The 17,459-nt window shown below is 40.6% G+C and overlaps 1 protein-coding gene across 1 annotated transcript; it reads right to left on the bottom strand.

Moving 5' to 3' along the window:
- Window positions 1–7,908: 7,908 nt before the first annotated feature.
- LOC113563261 (metabotropic glutamate receptor 2-like) lies at window positions 7,909–14,029 on the bottom strand. Its single transcript, XM_026974662.1, has 6 exons — window positions 13,679–14,029; window positions 13,363–13,529; window positions 12,519–12,889; window positions 12,060–12,211; window positions 8,982–9,198; window positions 7,909–8,346 (listed from the first exon to the last, which is right to left on the bottom strand). The coding sequence occupies exons 1-6, from the start codon at window positions 13,916–13,918 to the stop codon at window positions 8,081–8,083; spliced, it is 1,413 nt and encodes a 470-aa protein (XP_026830463.1). The 5' UTR covers window positions 13,919–14,029; the 3' UTR covers window positions 7,909–8,080.
- Between the last annotated feature and the right edge of the window lie 3,430 nt (window positions 14,030–17,459).

Here is a 17,459-nt window from a genome sequence, read left to right on the forward strand (position 1 = left end):
TCTTCGTTTTCTTTTATGAGTCAAAAGAACATTACGATTAAATTGGTTCCATACGTGCTAAGACGATAAATCCGTATTTACGATATTACACGTGTATGTACAGTTATGTATAATTCATTTATATATATGTACATGCAGACGCGCGACTAACGCCGAGCATCTAAGAAAATGTACATTTCCTTGCGTTGTTTCGTGTCGGCCTTTACGTGTAATGTAGATCCTTATAAACCTCTTAAATTATTGTTTGCCTAAGATGTACGTAAATTTACATTGAAAAATCCTTCCGATAACTCGCGCAAGTGCCAAATCTCTTTCGGCAATTTTTTAATTTAATATTATCTTACTTTTGTTTATTATAATAACTAGTACGTGCACTAAATTGAAATTAAAAGTCACTTTTATTACGAAACGGATCAAGTGTTATAATAAGAACGCTCAGCCAAACGATGGATTCCAGGCTCAGTTATATCCAAAGTTTGGCGCGAAAAAAAACGTGAATCGATGAAACATAATGTTTGAAGAGTGCAGGACCGTTCAATCAAGCTAATACTCACGTACGTATAAAGATCGATCGAATCAAGACTTTGAGCAAATAATTAATTATAACTTACGAGTACTTGCAAATACGGTTACATTCCTCCGGACACTTGCGTACACACGCGAATCACGCACGAATTCATGGCAGTTTACTACACGAGAAAGTTACAAGAAAGAACAGAATTGGAGTAGTATACAAGAGGGATGAATTATATACAGGGCGGCCCATTTTAATTTATACAGTCGATTTTTAAAAAACTAAAAGAGATACGAAAAAATGTTCAGACAGACATGTCACGATTTCGAGGAGGACATAAGATGATACCATTGGTTTGACCTTGAATAGTCGTTTGAAGGTCACGCGAAGATCACCTTCAATTTCTTAAACTGAAACCCCAACTTTTTATTGCAGATTCTTATTCTCCATCGAAAAGTAAATAACTTTTGTGTGAAACATTTTTCCGAAAATGTCATCTTATGTCCTTAAAATGTCCTCAAAACTCATCTTGAAGATCATTTTAAGGACATAAGATGACATTTTTCGGAAAAATGTTTCAGACAAAAGTTGCATGTTTTCTCGCGTAGAATCCGAATCCGTAATAAAAAAATACCATGTCTCATTAAAAAAATGGTATTTTTTATTAATGAGACATTGAAGGTGATCTTCGCGTGACCTTCAAACGACTATTCAAGGTCAAACCAATGGTATCATCTTATGTCCCCCTCGAAATCGTGACATGTCTGTCTGAAACATTTTTTCGTATCTCTTTTAGTTTTTTAAAAAATCGACTGTATAAATTAAAATGGGCCACCCTGTATATTAGGAGTGTGATTTAGTTTTGAGGGTTTTGCAACAGATGGCTGTAGTGTCAGTTTGTTCCAATAGCTGTTTCCGATAACTGTTGTTCTTACAGTGTTAACATTATCCATGACATTTAGTAGCATTATAGCAATAGATGCGATAACAGTCGTGTTTATATCATCGTAAAAATGTAACTTCCGAAACAGCATTTTCGACATGCGTTGCTTTTGTTTTTTAATCAAAAGAAAACTGCGGCTGACGGTTATAGAATTCTTGTGGAAACTTATGGTGATTCTGCCCCATCAATTAAGGACAAAGAACGCTCGGGACCACCAAGAAAGCTTGAAAATGCAGATTTGCAAGCATTATTGCACGAAAATCCAACACGATCCACTTCAGAACTTGCCAGAGCATTAAATGTTGATCGTACAACAGTTGCCAAACATTTGCATGAAATGGGAAAAATTCAGAAAGAAGGGAAATGGGTTCGACATCAATTATCGGAAAGTGCCATTTGAACATTTGCATTTCGTTGATCGCCGGGCAAAAAAAGAAGAGTCTTTTGTCTCGGATTGTTACTGGGGATGAAAAGTGGATCTATTTTGATAATCCGAAACGCAGAAAATCATGGGTGGATCCAGGCGAACCATCAACATCCACTCCGAGACGCAATATTCACGGTTCAAAAGTAATGCTCTGTATTTGGTGGGATAGTGTACTATGAGCTGTTAAATCCGCACGAGACTGTCACGGCTGATCGTTATCGACACCAATTGTACAAGGTGAAGCAAGCATTGGACCAAAAACGACCACCAATTGCGAGCAAACGACGGAAAGTGATTCTTCTTCGTGACAACGCTCGACCTCACGTTGCGTCATCAGTGAAAGAAACACTATTAGAGCTCGAATGGCAAGTCTTCTCCGGGCATTGCTCCATGCGATTATTATTTGTTCCGGTCGATGCAACACGCGTTAGAGGATACACACTTTGATAATTTGGAAGAAGTGCGAAAATTCGTCGACGAATGGATCAACTGAAAAGAAGAGTCGTTTTATCGTCATCTCTTGCCAGAAAGATGGGAAAAAGTTATAGAAAAGGAAGGAAAATATTTTGATTAAGGTAGTCATTCATTATCATATTTAAATACATGCGTCTTTGAGCAAAAAAACCCTCAAAACTAAATCACACCCCTAATAATATAATGTGCAGTATTTGTAAAGAAGATTCGTGTATCGAGTATTCGAGTCATCGAGTGAACCAACTCTGGCGTGTGAGTAGACTGATAAATTCTTAGGTTGCAGAGTGATGTGTTTGATGCGCGATATGTGCGAATTGGATATATCTAAAATGCTAGTAATAATGCTAAAATACGAGTAAAATCAATCAAGATCTCCCAAAAAGATTTAAATCTCTCTCTTGTGACGAAAAAATTTCACAATGGCAAGTGTGACGCGTCTCGCGAGATTGGAGATTTGCGCTGTCGTTTACTATGCGATTCGCGCATGTTACTTCTACGGGGAACAATTCCTATGGTTCGCAGAAAACGTTTCCGAGGAACGAAATGCGAGGGAGGAACATCGTGATACCTACATCTACAATATCGTATTTTGTGATACATACGCGTGTGTATGTGCCCATATTTCGTTTAAATATCAAACGGCGCATCGAGAGTATGTTTACTTGATTCCTCTCTAAGTTTACATATTTACAAATCGATATTTACAGTAATTATAGGTACGCGTACATGGCGATGTACGAGCGTGTTTAACGTTCATTCGTTTTTAAAAAATTTACGAATTTACCCAGCGAATGAAAGTAGTTTCAGTATCTATCGTATCTTTTAAATACATAGAGGAAGTCGTAGCTTTTGCTTCAAACGATTCCTTCAATTTGTTGAGTTGTATTTACAAGTTTAAATTTTCGTGGCGTTTGTCGCGTTTTACGGCAAATGACGTCAAGGGATGACTTCGATATCGAGATATGTAAGTACGCATAAGAAGATAGATGCGGAGAATTTCTTCCAAGCAAATCACTGCATCGTAAAGTATCCAATATAATTAAAATACAGTAATCAAGTATAATAATATTAAAAATCACGGCTGTAATTAATTAAAGCCACGATATTCGAAATTAAGAAGAACGAATGCCGCGTCGCATTTATTAAGTGTGCACGCGAGCGAAATTAATGCAAGGAATTCCGCGTTCTCATTAAACTCATAATTGCAAAGAGATTCTTGTCCCAAGAAAAGTGATATTCTGCTATGCCCGTATGCATCTATTAATTACAATATTAATGACAAGTGATAATAAATAGAGAGACGTGTCATCTATGAAAATTACACGTATTCCTTCCGCCGCGTATATTATATTATTTATATTATCATATATATATATCACTCATGTTATTATGCACTAACAATGTCCTCAACGTTTCCAATTATGCTTATTTGTCTCTCTCGTTAAAGTAAATATTACGATATTTGTAACATGTGCGTTAGGATGCAGCACGCATTCTCCAGGCACTCGTCATGCGTGCCCGGTATACGCCCAACAATATTACAACTTTGAGTTGCGATTTCAGATTCACTCGACTAATATAACCCGACAATATAATTCGATAGAATTTGGAATAAACAATTCTGATCGTTTCTTTGTCCATCCTGGCGACGTAGGTGACCAAGTAATTTTTGAAACGATTAACGAGTATATCTCGAGTTCTCCACCGCTGCTCCAACAATGTCGAAGACGAATATGCCACCTCGAGGAGTGCGGTAGTTGAGACGGTGGTTTCGGTCGTATATATTGGGTTGTTCGGAAAGTTATTTCGTTTTTTCAAGGAAAAATGAAAAGCGGTTTTTTCATATTTAGAATAAATTTTATTCAGTAATGTATTGGCCATTTTGTTCCACTACCTTTCGCCATCTTTCTGGCAACTTTAAGATTCCACGCTCATAGAAGTCCTTTTCCTTATTGACAAAAAATTGAAGCAAGTAATTTTTGACGCCTTCGTTTGAATCGAAGTTTACATTGTTCAAAGAATTTTGTAAAGACCGGAACAAATGGTAATCGGATGGTGCCAGATCAGGAGAGTATGGTGGGTGTGGTAGCACATCCCATCCAAGCTGTAAAAGCTTCTGGCGAGTGACCAAACTTGTGTGTGGTCTGGCATTGTCGTGATGGAATACGACACCTTTCCTATTCGCCAATTCCGGTCGCTTCTGCTTGATGGCAGCATCCAATTCATCCAGCTGACGACAATACACTTTCGAATCAATCGTCTGGTTGCTTGGTAGTAGCTCGAAAAATACGATTCCCTTCCAATCCCACCATACAGAAAGCATGATCTTCTTTTGATGAATATCTGCCTTGGATGTCGATTGAGCAGGTTCATCTTGCCTGGACCATGATCGTTTTCGCTCAACATTGTTGTAAACAATCAATTTTTCATCTCCAGTTATGATTCGCTTCAAAAATGGTTCATTTTCTTCACGTTTCAACAATGAATCGCAGATGGTAATGCGTCGAATCAAGTCAATTTCCTTTAAATTGTGTGGAACCCAAATATCGAGCTTTGAAACGACTCCAAGGCGTTTCAAATGATCGTAAACGGTCGAATTCGATAAATTTAACTTTTCAGCAATTTCGCGTGTTGTTGTGCGACGGTTTGCATCCACCAGAGCCTTTATTTTCTCGTCATCAGCTTTAATTGGCCGACCTGAACGTGGTGCATCTTTCAAATCGAAATTTCGAAAACCAATTCTGACACTGACGTTCACTCAATACATCTTCTCCGTACACGGCACACAATTTTGTTCTCGCTTGCACTGCATTTTTACCCTTTCGGTAGTAAAAAAGCAAAATATTACGAAAATGCTCACTTTGATTTTCCATGTTTGATGTGATGCCAAAAAAAATTACTTGACAGATCGCAACACAATAAGATACTAAATGACGTCTGAAATGTCAGTTGTCAAAATATAAAACGAATTTGCCGCTTAGAGTAAGGTTAAGTATCGAGGAACGCGACTAACGACATCTCTTTGTGAAAAACGAAATTACTTTCCGAACGACCCAATATATATATATTGGGTTGTTCGGAAAGTTATTTCGTTTTTTCAAGGAAAAATGAAAAGCGGTTTTTTCATATTTAGAATAAATTTTATTCAGTGATGTATTGGCCATTTTGTTCCACTACCTTTCGCCATCTTTCTGGCAACTTTAAGATTCCACGCTCATAGAAGCCCTTCTCCTTATTGACAAAAAATTGAAGCAAGTGATTTTTGACGCCTTCGTTTGAATCGAAGTTTACATTGTTCAAAGAATTTTGTAGAGACCGGAACAAATGGTAATCGGATGGTGCCAGATCAGGAGAGTATGGCGGGTGTGGTAGCACATCCCATCCAAGCTGTAAAAGCTTCTGGCGAGTGACCAAACTTGTGTGTGGTCTGGCATTGTCGTGATGGAATACGACACCTTTCCTATTCGCCAATTCCGGTCGCTTCTGCTTGATGGCAGCATCCAATTCATCCAGCTGACGACAATACACTTTCGAATCAATCGTCTGGTTGCTTGGTAGTAGCTCGAAAAATACGATTCCCTTCCAATCCCACCATACAGAAAGCATGATCTTCTTTTGATGAATATCTGCCTTGGATGTCGATTGAGCAGGTTCATCTTGCCTGGACCATGATCGTTTTCGCTCAACATTGTTGTAAACAATCAATTTTTCATCTCCAGTTATGATTCGCTTCAAAAATGGTTCATTTTCTTCACGTTTCAACAATGAATCGCAGATGGTAATGCGTCGAATCAAGTCAATTTCCTTTAAATTGTGTGGAACCCAAATATCGAGCTTTGAAACGACTCCAAGGCGTTTCAAATGATCGTAAACGGTCGAATTCGATAAATTTAACTTTTCAGCAATTTCGCGTGTTGTTGTGCGACGGTTTGCATCCACCAGAGCCTTTATTTTCTCGTCATCAGCTTTAATTGGCCGACCTGAACGTGGTGCATCTTTCAAATCGAAATTTCGAAAACCAATTCTGACACTGACGTTCACTCAATACATCTTCTCCGTACACGGCACACAATTTTGTTCTCGCTTGCACTGCATTTTTACCCTTTCGGTAGTAAAAAAGCAAAATATTACGAAAATGCTCACTTTGATTTTCCATGTTTGATGTGATGCCAAAAAAAATTACTTGACAGATCGCAACACAATAAGATACTAAATGACGTCTGAAATGTCAGTTGTCAAAATATAAAACGAATTTGCCGCTTAGAGTAAGGTTAAGTATCGAGGAACGCGACTAACGACATCTCTTTGTGAAAAACGAAATTACTTTCCGAACGACCCAATATATATATATTGGGTTGTTCGGAAAGTTATTTCGTTTTTTCAAGGAAAAATGAAAAGCGGTTTTTTCATATTTAGAATAAATTTTATTCAGTGATGTATTGGCCATTTTGTTCCACTACCTTTCGCCATCTTTCTGGCAACTTTAAGATTCCACGCTCATAGAAGCCCTTCTCCTTATTGACAAAAAATTGAAGCAAGTGATTTTTGACGCCTTCGTTTGAATCGAAGTTTACATTGTTCAAAGAATTTTGTAGAGACCGGAACAAATGGTAATCGGATGGTGCCAGATCAGGAGAGTATGGCGGGTGTGGTAGCACATCCCATCCAAGCTGTAAAAGCTTCTGGCGAGTGACCAAACTTGTGTGTGGTCTGGCATTGTCGTGATGGAATACGACACCTTTCCTATTCGCCAATTCCGGTCGCTTCTGCTTGATGGCAGCATCCAATTCATCCAGCTGACGACAATACACTTTCGAATCAATCGTCTGGTTGCTTGGTAGTAGCTCGAAAAATACGATTCCCTTCCAATCCCACCATACAGAAAGCATGATCTTCTTTTGATGAATATCTGCCTTGGATGTCGATTGAGCAGGTTCATCTTGCCTGGACCATGATCGTTTTCGCTCAACATTGTTGTAAACAATCAATTTTTCATCTCCAGTTATGATTCGCTTCAAAAATGGTTCATTTTCTTCACGTTTCAACAATGAATCGCAGATGGTAATGCGTCGAATCAAGTCAATTTCCTTTAAATTGTGTGGAACCCAAATATCGAGCTTTGAAACGACTCCAAGGCGTTTCAAATGATCGTAAACGGTCGAATTCGATAAATTTAACTTTTCAGCAATTTCGCGTGTTGTTGTGCGACGGTTTGCATCCACCAGAGCCTTTATTTTCTCGTCATCAGCTTTAATTGGCCGACCTGAACGTGGTGCATCTTTCAAATCGAAATTTCGAAAACCAATTCTGACACTGACGTTCACTCAATACATCTTCTCCGTACACGGCACACAATTTTGTTCTCGCTTGCACTGCATTTTTACCCTTTCGGTAGTAAAAAAGCAAAATATTACGAAAATGCTCACTTTGATTTTCCATGTTTGATGTGATGCCAAAAAACAATTACTTGACAGATCGCAACACAGTAAGATACTAAATAACGTCTGAAATGTCAGTTGTCAAAATATAAAACGAATTTGCCGCTTAGAGTAAGGTTAAGTATCGAGGAACGCGACTAACGACATCTCTTTGTGAAAAACGAAATTACTTTCCGAACAACCCAATACAATAGGGTGGATCAGACGATGACGGGTTTCTTTGAAATCGGTTTTAGACTAACGGCTAACACGGGGGATTCCGTTCTGGGCAGTTCCGTCTTCCGCTATAAGGAAACGTCGCTCTGGGAAAGCGGCCCGTTGCCTATCCTCGCGTTACTGTTGAGCCGTTTCGTCGGCGCCGTCGTCGTCGTCGTCGTCGTCGTGTTGCTTTTCGATTCCTTGTTGCTCGCGGATGCGATCACGTCCGGCGATTCCTTGTTGCTCGTCACCACGTGGTGCTCCTCGTCCTTGTTAGTCGTTTGCGTCGATCGCGAGGTGCACGTTGCCGGCGGTTTCCCGTTCTTCTGATCCTTCAGCTCCAATTCGTAGCCTGCGGACAGAATTCAGGAAACGTGAATTAACCCTCCGCGCTTTTTGCAGAATCAAGAACGTAGAGCGTAGAAGCAAAAAACGTGTTAAAATGATAATCAAGTTTTGGATCTGGTTGACGTCAATTTCCATAATTGCAGAATTTATAATTTATATTCTGGTGATGTATGCGCGATATTGCGTGAGTCTACACAGTGATTAATTAGTAACGAAAGTAGGGGGGTAAAATTTAAATAATTAATCAAAATTATATGGGCGAGTAGAATTCATTATATATTATATTCGATTAAATAGAATGGAAAAACCTTTAATTAGTAATAAAATATTATGCTCGCCACAAACAAATTTAATTAGATATATGCATCGAGAAATTTGTTCTCCATCGCAATTTCTACGTACAATGTTAACTGAAATTTTTCTTTTTTTGATGCGTGATGCGTTCCACTTTCATGGACAAATATCTACGGTTGAACGTTTCCGCTTGAGGTTTCGCGATAGAAGACGCGTCACGTAGTTTTAGTTTCGATTTCGAACGAAATTGGATCTACGAAGAAGAAATTCATGAAGAAGTCTATCCTCTTCTCGTGGGCAGACCCCTTCATGAAAATTGGACAGGGAGTCCGAGATTCTACTTACATTCGCTCTGAGTAGAGCAGTCTATGGTGGACGCGATATGTTTATTGAGGGCTTTATTCTGATCGCAAGTTGCGGCTGTCAGAACTGTCGTCGCTGTTACCGGTCCCATCATAGATGCGTTCGTGGCAGTTATCGCCGAGCTTCTCGTCTGGTTGGGCCTTCCTGCTCTCACGGTGGGGCGCACGTTTCTCTCGGGTCGAATTAAGATGATGTACAGCTGCACACGGAATAAATGGGGATGGGGAGAGCTACTATGAGTTGAATAAATTAAAATAAAATAAAGTACAATCCTGTTTCAATAAATTCGATTTTGATGAAATTGGATTCGGAAATCGCTTTGCCCAATGATTCGATAACGAGGCTTCCTCGAGCGAGCATTTTAGATGCAACGTTTTAGATTTTATCTTTTCAATCTTCTGTTATTTTTTCGCTTCAGAGGAGAGTTCTGAATTAAATTCTGACTTTTTAAGGATTTTGCTTTCTTATCACTTAATGGAAGGATTAAACGTATTCCTGATAATATTAACGCTAACCCAACATTCTAAATGAATCACTTATATTGGGTCATTAAGTATGAAACTTTACAAATACAACATAAACTTTTGCATTTTTTTGGCACATGGACATGATTTATTTTCAATCGAAGTATGCGCCCATGTTATCTACACACTTCTGCCATTTTAGTGGTAGTTGGTCTATGCCTCTACTATAGAAGCCAGGAGTACGGGAATCGATGAAGTCGCGGAAGGCTGATTCGACTGCCTGTTGAGAATTGAAGAATTTTCCCACCAAGAAGTTGTCCAAATTCCGGAAGAAGTGATAGTCGGTAGGTGATAGATCTGGTGAATATGGTGGATGACGGAGAGTTTCCAATTCCAACTCCCGTAGCTTTGCCACGGTCAGTCGTGCAGTGTGCGGTCGAGCATTATCATGCAACAGGATTGGCATTGACCGATTGACCAATTTCGGTTGTTTAATAGCAAGTTGTTGCATCATTTCGTCCAGTTGCTTGCAATATACTTCAGCCGTTATCGATGTACCAGGTTTCATAAAGTTGTGGTAGATAACACCTGACCTGGACCACCAAACAGTCACCATAAGCTTCTTCTGTGTAATGTTGGGTTTCGCGTGATGTCTCGGTGGTTCATCAGCGTTCAACCACTGATGTGAGCGTTTACGATTGTCGTAGAGTATCCACTTTTCATCGCAGGTCACAATTCGATTCAAAAAAGATTCATTTTTGTGACGGGAAAGCAAAGAAAGGGAAGCCTCTAGACGTTGCGCCTGCTGCGCATCGGTCAATTCGTGCGGGACCCATTTGTCCAACTTCTTTATCTTACCAATTGCAGCTAAAGGAACCAATATGGTGGGTATGGAAACATTGAATATCGATGCCAATTCACGTGTACTTTGAGATGGATCGGACTCTACTACGGCTCTCAAGTGATCATTATCCACCTTCGTCTTTGGTCTTCCACGTGGCTCATTAGCGAGGCTGAAATCTCCATCTCTGAAGTTTTTGAACCAATTGCCCACTGTTGCTTTAGTAGTTGAACCTTCACCAATACAGCGTTGATATTACGAGCTGTCTCCGACCCTGTGGTTCCACGGCGGAACTCATATTCATATTGGGTCATTAAGTATGAAACTTTACAAATAGAACATAAACTTTTGCATTTTTTGGCACATGGACATGATTTATTTTCAATCGAAGTATGCGCCCATGTTATCTACACACTTCTGCCATTTTAGTGGTAGTTGGTCTATGCCTCTACTATAGAAGCCAGGAGTACGGGAATCGATGAAGTCGCGGAAGGCTGATTCGACTGCCTGTTGAGAATTGAACAATTTTCCCACCAAGAAGTTGTCCAAATTCCGGAAGAAGTGATAGTCGGTAGGTGATAGATCTGGTGAATGTGGTGGATGACGGAGAGTTTCCAATTCCAACTCCCGTAGCTTTGCCACGGTCAGTCGTGCAGTGTGCGGTCGAGCATTATCATGCAACAGGATTGGCATTGACCGATTGACCAATTTCGGTTGTTTAATAGCAAGTTGTTGCATCATTTCGTCCAGTTGCTTGCAATATACTTCAGCCGTTATCGATGTACCAGGTTTCATAAAGTTGTAGTAGATAACACCTGACCTGGACCACCAAACAGTCACCATAAGCTTCTTCTGTGTAATGTTGGGTTTCGCGTGATGTCTCGGTGGTTCATCAGCGTTCAACCACTGATGTGAGCGTTTACGATTGTCGTAGAGTATCCACTTTTCATCGCAGGTCACAATTCGATTAAAAAAAGATTCATTTTGTGACGGGAAAGCAAAGAAAGGGAAGCCTCTAGACATTGCGCCTGCTGCGCATCGGTCGATTCGTGCGGGACCCATTTGTCCAACTTCTTTATCTTACCAATTGCAGCTAAAGGAACCAATATGGTGGGTATGGAAACATTGAATATCGATGCCAATTCACGTGTACTTTGAGATGGATCGAACTCTACTACGGCTCTCAAGTGATCATTATCCACCTTCGTCTTTGGTCTTCCACGTGGCTCATTAGCGAGGCTGAAATCTCCATCTCTGAAGTTTTTGAACCAATTGCCCACCGTTGCTTTAGTAGTTGAACCTTCACCAAATACAGCGTTGATATTACGAGCTGTCTCCGACACTGTGGTTCCACGGCGGAACTCATATTCATAAATCACACGAATTTTGGACTTTTCCATAGTTCTATAAAAAAGAATCGACCAATAAAACTAATGAAGATATTTGAAGAAACAAATATGACATTTGAAGAGCGAACATACATCTATCACACTAACCTAACCTGATACTGACGTCTGGCGCCAAATTTGAGATAACAAATGTTAAAGATGGCGCTTTTACATTTGCAAAGTTTCATACTTAATGACCCAATATCAATTTAAATTGAAATCGACTTTACATCATTTTGTAATTATCGAACACTGCATTTCCGAATGAAGATTCGTGAGGAACTCTCAATTACACTTTAAACATGAGCGCTTTCCACGTGGATGCCTTTATATTTAATTTACGAATTCTTAAATTTAAATGATCAACCTTCGGACTGAAGAGGCAGATCAGCGTCACAGACGCGGAAAGACTGATGGTTACCGACATCGAGGTAATCCTCAGCGCAATGTTGCTGCCGGTGCCGTAGTACAGAGGTACGAAGGCGCACCATATGACACACGTCGTGTACATTGTCAAACCTGTATTAAAAAGGTTTTTTTAATAATAGCATTTTGTCGCTTTTGACTAGTTTTACCAGCTTCGCTTGATATTTCCATTACTATCTATTTTTGTAGCAACGATATGCTACATAGTTGTCACAAACATTCTCATACGTATAAATATAAAACTACGATATTGCTTCTCTCATCGATCTCGCCTGTCTATCAAAGTTCTCTCTTCAGTTACCAAAGAAATATCAAAATATTGTGAAATATCACGCGAATAGTAGTGAAACTCATGCGAGACGCGAAACGGATGTGACGGCGACGGAACGTCGAGACTTACCGATGTGTTTACTCTCGTTGAAGGCTTCCGGAATCTTTCTCGTGAGGATGGCGTAGACGGTGCATACGACGATCAGTACCGTGGGAAACGCGAACGCGATCATGTAGCTAGCATCGATGTAGTTGTTGCAGACGAGCAGGTTGTCCTCCATCATGGGGTAGTGATGCATCGCTCGTGCGGGATCGATGATCATCCAGATCGCGTTAATTAGAATCTGGACGAATATCAATCCGCAGCAGATGATGAGCTGCGACCGCGGCGATATGAAGGATGGCCTCTTCGCGCTGCCGGCGCGAAAGATCCTCGAGATGCGGTTGGTCTTCGTCAGCAGAGCCGCGTATACCACAGTGAAGCAGAAGCCCGCGGCGAATCTGCAAAAATAAAACCGTCAGCTCTCGGTTTCTTCCCGGCGAGCATTAACATTCCTGGCTCACCCTCGGCGGAAACGACGCTATCCGTTTACGTAATGCATATTTCGAACTCCGGCAAGCTGATACACCGAGATGTTAGATGTCGTAAGGGCGAAATCATTTTCTTCTCGTCACGTTGCGCCGATTTCGAGTTTTACAGCTTCTTGCCACGCGATATCGCTCGAGGAGAATTTTTTACGCATTCATCGCATCGCGATAGATTGCGGATGGGACACGGGGAAGAAACTTTCAAAAATTGTCCGGCTTACGAACCACGTTAAATATCGATAGAATCAACGCTCTTGACGTTAATTGTACGAGGAGCAATTTATCGCAAGTGATCGTAACGAAGTCTATAGAAAGATTAATGCTGTTACGTCGGAACTCGTAGAATTTTGCCGCGTGCACGCGATAAGATTCCTAGTTCTTTTTACCTCTGAATACTGCAGACAACGTTCGTGGGTTTGAGCACCAGGGTGAACGTGACGAGGTAACAGAGCAGAATCCCCAGGAGGAGTACGTAGGACAGTTCTCGTCCGGAGGCACGCACGACAGGGGTGTCGTTGTGTCTGAGGAAAACGCCGCAGACAAATAACGTCACCTGTTTACGCATAGAAGAAAACGGGGCTAGATAGAAATCATATGAAAATCGCGCGATTTGCAGCACTTCCGCTTCTGCGGTTTCCGCTCGTTCGCGATGTCAAACACGCGGAACATCTGAAAGAGCGAGAGAGAAAGAGAGACACTTACCAGAATCCCCGAGGCGGACAAAGACATCGCACCTATCGCCCATCCGCTTTCCGGGCGTAAAAACTCTTCCGGGATGTCGCGGCACGTCGAGTGAGTTTCGTCGGGTAGCGTGCCACGACGGCACTGAATGCATTGGGTTTCATCCTTGGGATGTCGTATCTGCGAGGGAATAAAAGTATAAGTAGCAGCATCGGACACGTCCAGATCCGATAGCTCGGTTCTCTCACTCGCGTGTAACATTTCTACATAATTTACTCCAACACCGCGAGACACGACACTCGAGCGTTTGAACTCGTGCAAAATCTATGCTCTGTCAATCATGTATTTGCCGCTTCCTGATTCTATTGGGTTGGCCAAAAAGTAATTGCGTTTTTTTTTTTATAAATAAAAGGCGAATTTTTCATGGGAAACAAAAACTTTATTAAACAATATATTGTCCATTTTGTTTGATTATCTTTTGCCATTTTTCAGGCAACTTCATGATTCCGCGCTCAAAAAAGTTCTTATCTTTTTCAGCAAAACACAATTCCAACAACGATTTGATATCCTCATCAGCAGTCAAGGTTTTACCATTCAAGGCGTTTTGCAAAGAACGAAACGAATGGTAATCTGATGGTGCCAGGTCTGGCGAATATGGTGGATGTGGTAACACTTCCCATCCAAGCTGCAACAATTTTTCACGAGTGACCAAACTTGTACGTGGTCTAGCGTTATTATGGTGAAACGCAACACCTTTGCGATTCACCAATTCTCGAAGTTTCTGTTTGATGGCATCGTTTAATTTATCCAGTTGACGACAGTATACGTCTGAATTAATGGTTTGATTCCTTGCAAGCAGCTCAAAATACACAATACCTTAAAGTCCCACCAGACTGACGGCATAATCTTTCTTTGGTGAATATCTGCTTTTCAAGTGCTTTCAGCAGGTTCATCACGATCTTTTTCGTTTGACGTTGTTGTAGACGATCCATTTTTCAGGCAACTTCATGATTCCGCGCTCAAAAAAGTTCTTATCTTTTTCAGCAAAACACAATTCCAAGAACGATTTGATATCCTCATCAGCAGTCAAGGTTTTACCATTCAAGGCGTTTTGCAAAGAACGAAACGAATGGTAATCTGATGGTGCCAGGTCTGGCGAATATGGTGGATGTGGTAACACATCCCATCCAAGCCGCAACAATTTTTCACGAGTGACCAAACTTGTACGTAGTCTAGCGTTATTATGGTGAAACGCAACACCTTTGCGATTCACCAATTCTCGAAGTTTCTGTTTGATGGCATCGTTTAATTTATCCAGTTGACGACAGTATACGTCTGAATTAATGGTTTGATTCCTTGCAAGCAGCTCAAAATACACAATACCTTTAAAGTCCCACCAGACTGACAGCATAATCTTTCTTTGGTGAATATCTGCTTTTCAAGTGCTTTCAGCAGGTTCATCACGATCTTTTTCGTTTGACGTTGTTGTAGACGATCCATTTTTCAGGCAACTTCATGATTCCGCGCTCAAAAAAGTTCTTATCTTTTTCAGCAAAACACAATTCCAAGAACGATTTGATATCCTCATCAGCAGTCAAGGTTTTACCATTCAAGGCGTTTTGCAAAGAACGAAACGAATGGTAATCTGATGGTGCCAGGTCTGGCGAATATGGTGGATGTGGTAACACATCCCATCCAAGCTGCAACAATTTTTCACGAGTGACCAAACTTGTACGTGGTCTAGCGTTATTATGGTGAAACGCAACACCTTTGCGATTCACCAATTCTCGACGTTTCTGTTTGATGGCATCGTTTAATTTATCCAGTTGACGACAGTATACGTCTGAATTAATGGTTTGATTCCTTGCAAGCAGCTCAAAATACACAATACCTTAAAGTCCCACCAGACTGACAGCATAATCTTTCTTTGGTGAATATCTGCTTTTCAAGTGCTTTCAGCAGGTTCATCACGATCTTTTTCGTTTGACGTTGTTGTAGACGATCCATTTTTCAGGCAACTTCATGATTCCGCGCTCAAAAAAGTTCTTATCTTTTTCAGCAAAACACAATTCCAAGAACGATTTGATATCCTCATCAGCAGTCAAGGTTTTACCATTCAAGGCGTTTTGCAAAGAACGAGACGAATGGTAATCTGATGGTGCCAGGTCTGGCGAATATGGTGGATGTGGTAACACATCCCATCCAAGCTGCAACAATTTTTCACGAGTGACCAAACTTGTACGTGGTCTAGCGTTATTATGGTGAAACGCAACACCTTTGCGATTCACCAATTCTCGACGTTTCTGTTTGATGGCATCGTTTAATTTATCCAGTTGACGACAGTATACGTCTGAATTAATGGTTTGATTCCTTGCAAGCAGCTCAAAATACACAATACCTTAAAGTCCCACCAGACTGACGGCATAATCTTTCTTTGGTGAATATCTGCTTTTCAAGTGCTTTCAGCAGGTTCATCACGATCTTTTTCGTTTGACGTTGTTGTAGACGATCCATTTTCAGGCAACTTCATGATTCCGCGCTCAAAAAAGTTCTTATTTTTTCAGCAAAAAACAATTCCAACAACGATTTGATATCCTCATCAGCAGTCAAGGTTTTACCATTCAAGGCGTTTTGCAAAGAACGAAACGAATGGTAATCTGATGGTGCCAGGTCTGGCGAATATGGTGGATGTGGTAACACATCCCATCCAAGCCGCAACAATTTTTCACGAGTGACCAAACTTGTACGTGGTCTAGCGTTATTATGGTGAAACGCAACACCTTTGCGATTCACCAATTCTCGAAGTTTCTGTTTGATGGCATCGTTTAATTTATCCAGTTGACGACAGTATACGTCTGAATTAATGGTTTGATTTCCTTGCAAGCAGCTCAAAATACACAATACCTTAAAGTCCCACCAGACTGACGGCATAATCTTTCTTTGGTGAATATCTGCTTTTCAAGTGCTTTCAGCAGGTTCATCACGATCTTTTTCGTTTGACGTTGTTGTAGACGATCCATTTTTCAGGCAACTTCATGATTCCGCGCTCAAAAAAGTTCTTATTTTTTTCAGCAAAAAACAATTCCAACAACGATTTGATATCCTCATCAGCAGTCAAGGTTTTACCATTCAAGGTGTTTTGCAAAGAACGAAACGAATGGTAATCTGATGGTGCCAGGTCTGGCGAATATGGTGGATGTGGTAACACATCCCATCCAAGCTGCAACAATTTTTCACGAGTGACCAAACTTGTACGTGGTCTAGCGTTATCATGGTGAAACGCAACACCTTTGCGATTCACCAATTCTCGACGTTTCTGTTTGATGGCATCATTTAATTTATCCAGTTGACGACAGTATACGTCTGAATTAATGGTTTGATTCCTTGCAAGCAGCTCAAAATACACAATACCTTTAAAGTCCCACCAGACTGACAGCATAATCTTTCTTTGGTGAATATCTGCTTTTCAAGTGCTTTCAGCAGGTTCATCACGATCTTTTTCGTTTGACGTTGTTGTAGACGATCGATTTTTCGTCGCCTGTTATCATACGTTTCAAAAATCGATCATTTTCCTCACGTTTCAAAAGAGAATCGCAGATGTCAATACGCTTAGTGAGATGAATTTCTTTGAGCTCATGTGGTACCCAAATATCGAGCTTACTAATGTATCCAAGTCGTTTTAAATGGTTTTCAACACTCGATTTCGATATGTTAAGATTCTCAGCAATCTCTCGTGTCGTTAAACGCCGATTGGAATCGATCAGTGCCTTTATTTTGTCATCATCAATTTCGATTGGCCTTA

The sequence above is a fragment of the Ooceraea biroi genome, chromosome 13, assembly GCF_003672135.1.
Source record: "Ooceraea biroi isolate clonal line C1 chromosome 13, Obir_v5.4, whole genome shotgun sequence".
NCBI classification, from domain to species: Eukaryota; Metazoa; Arthropoda; class Insecta; order Hymenoptera; family Formicidae; genus Ooceraea; species Ooceraea biroi.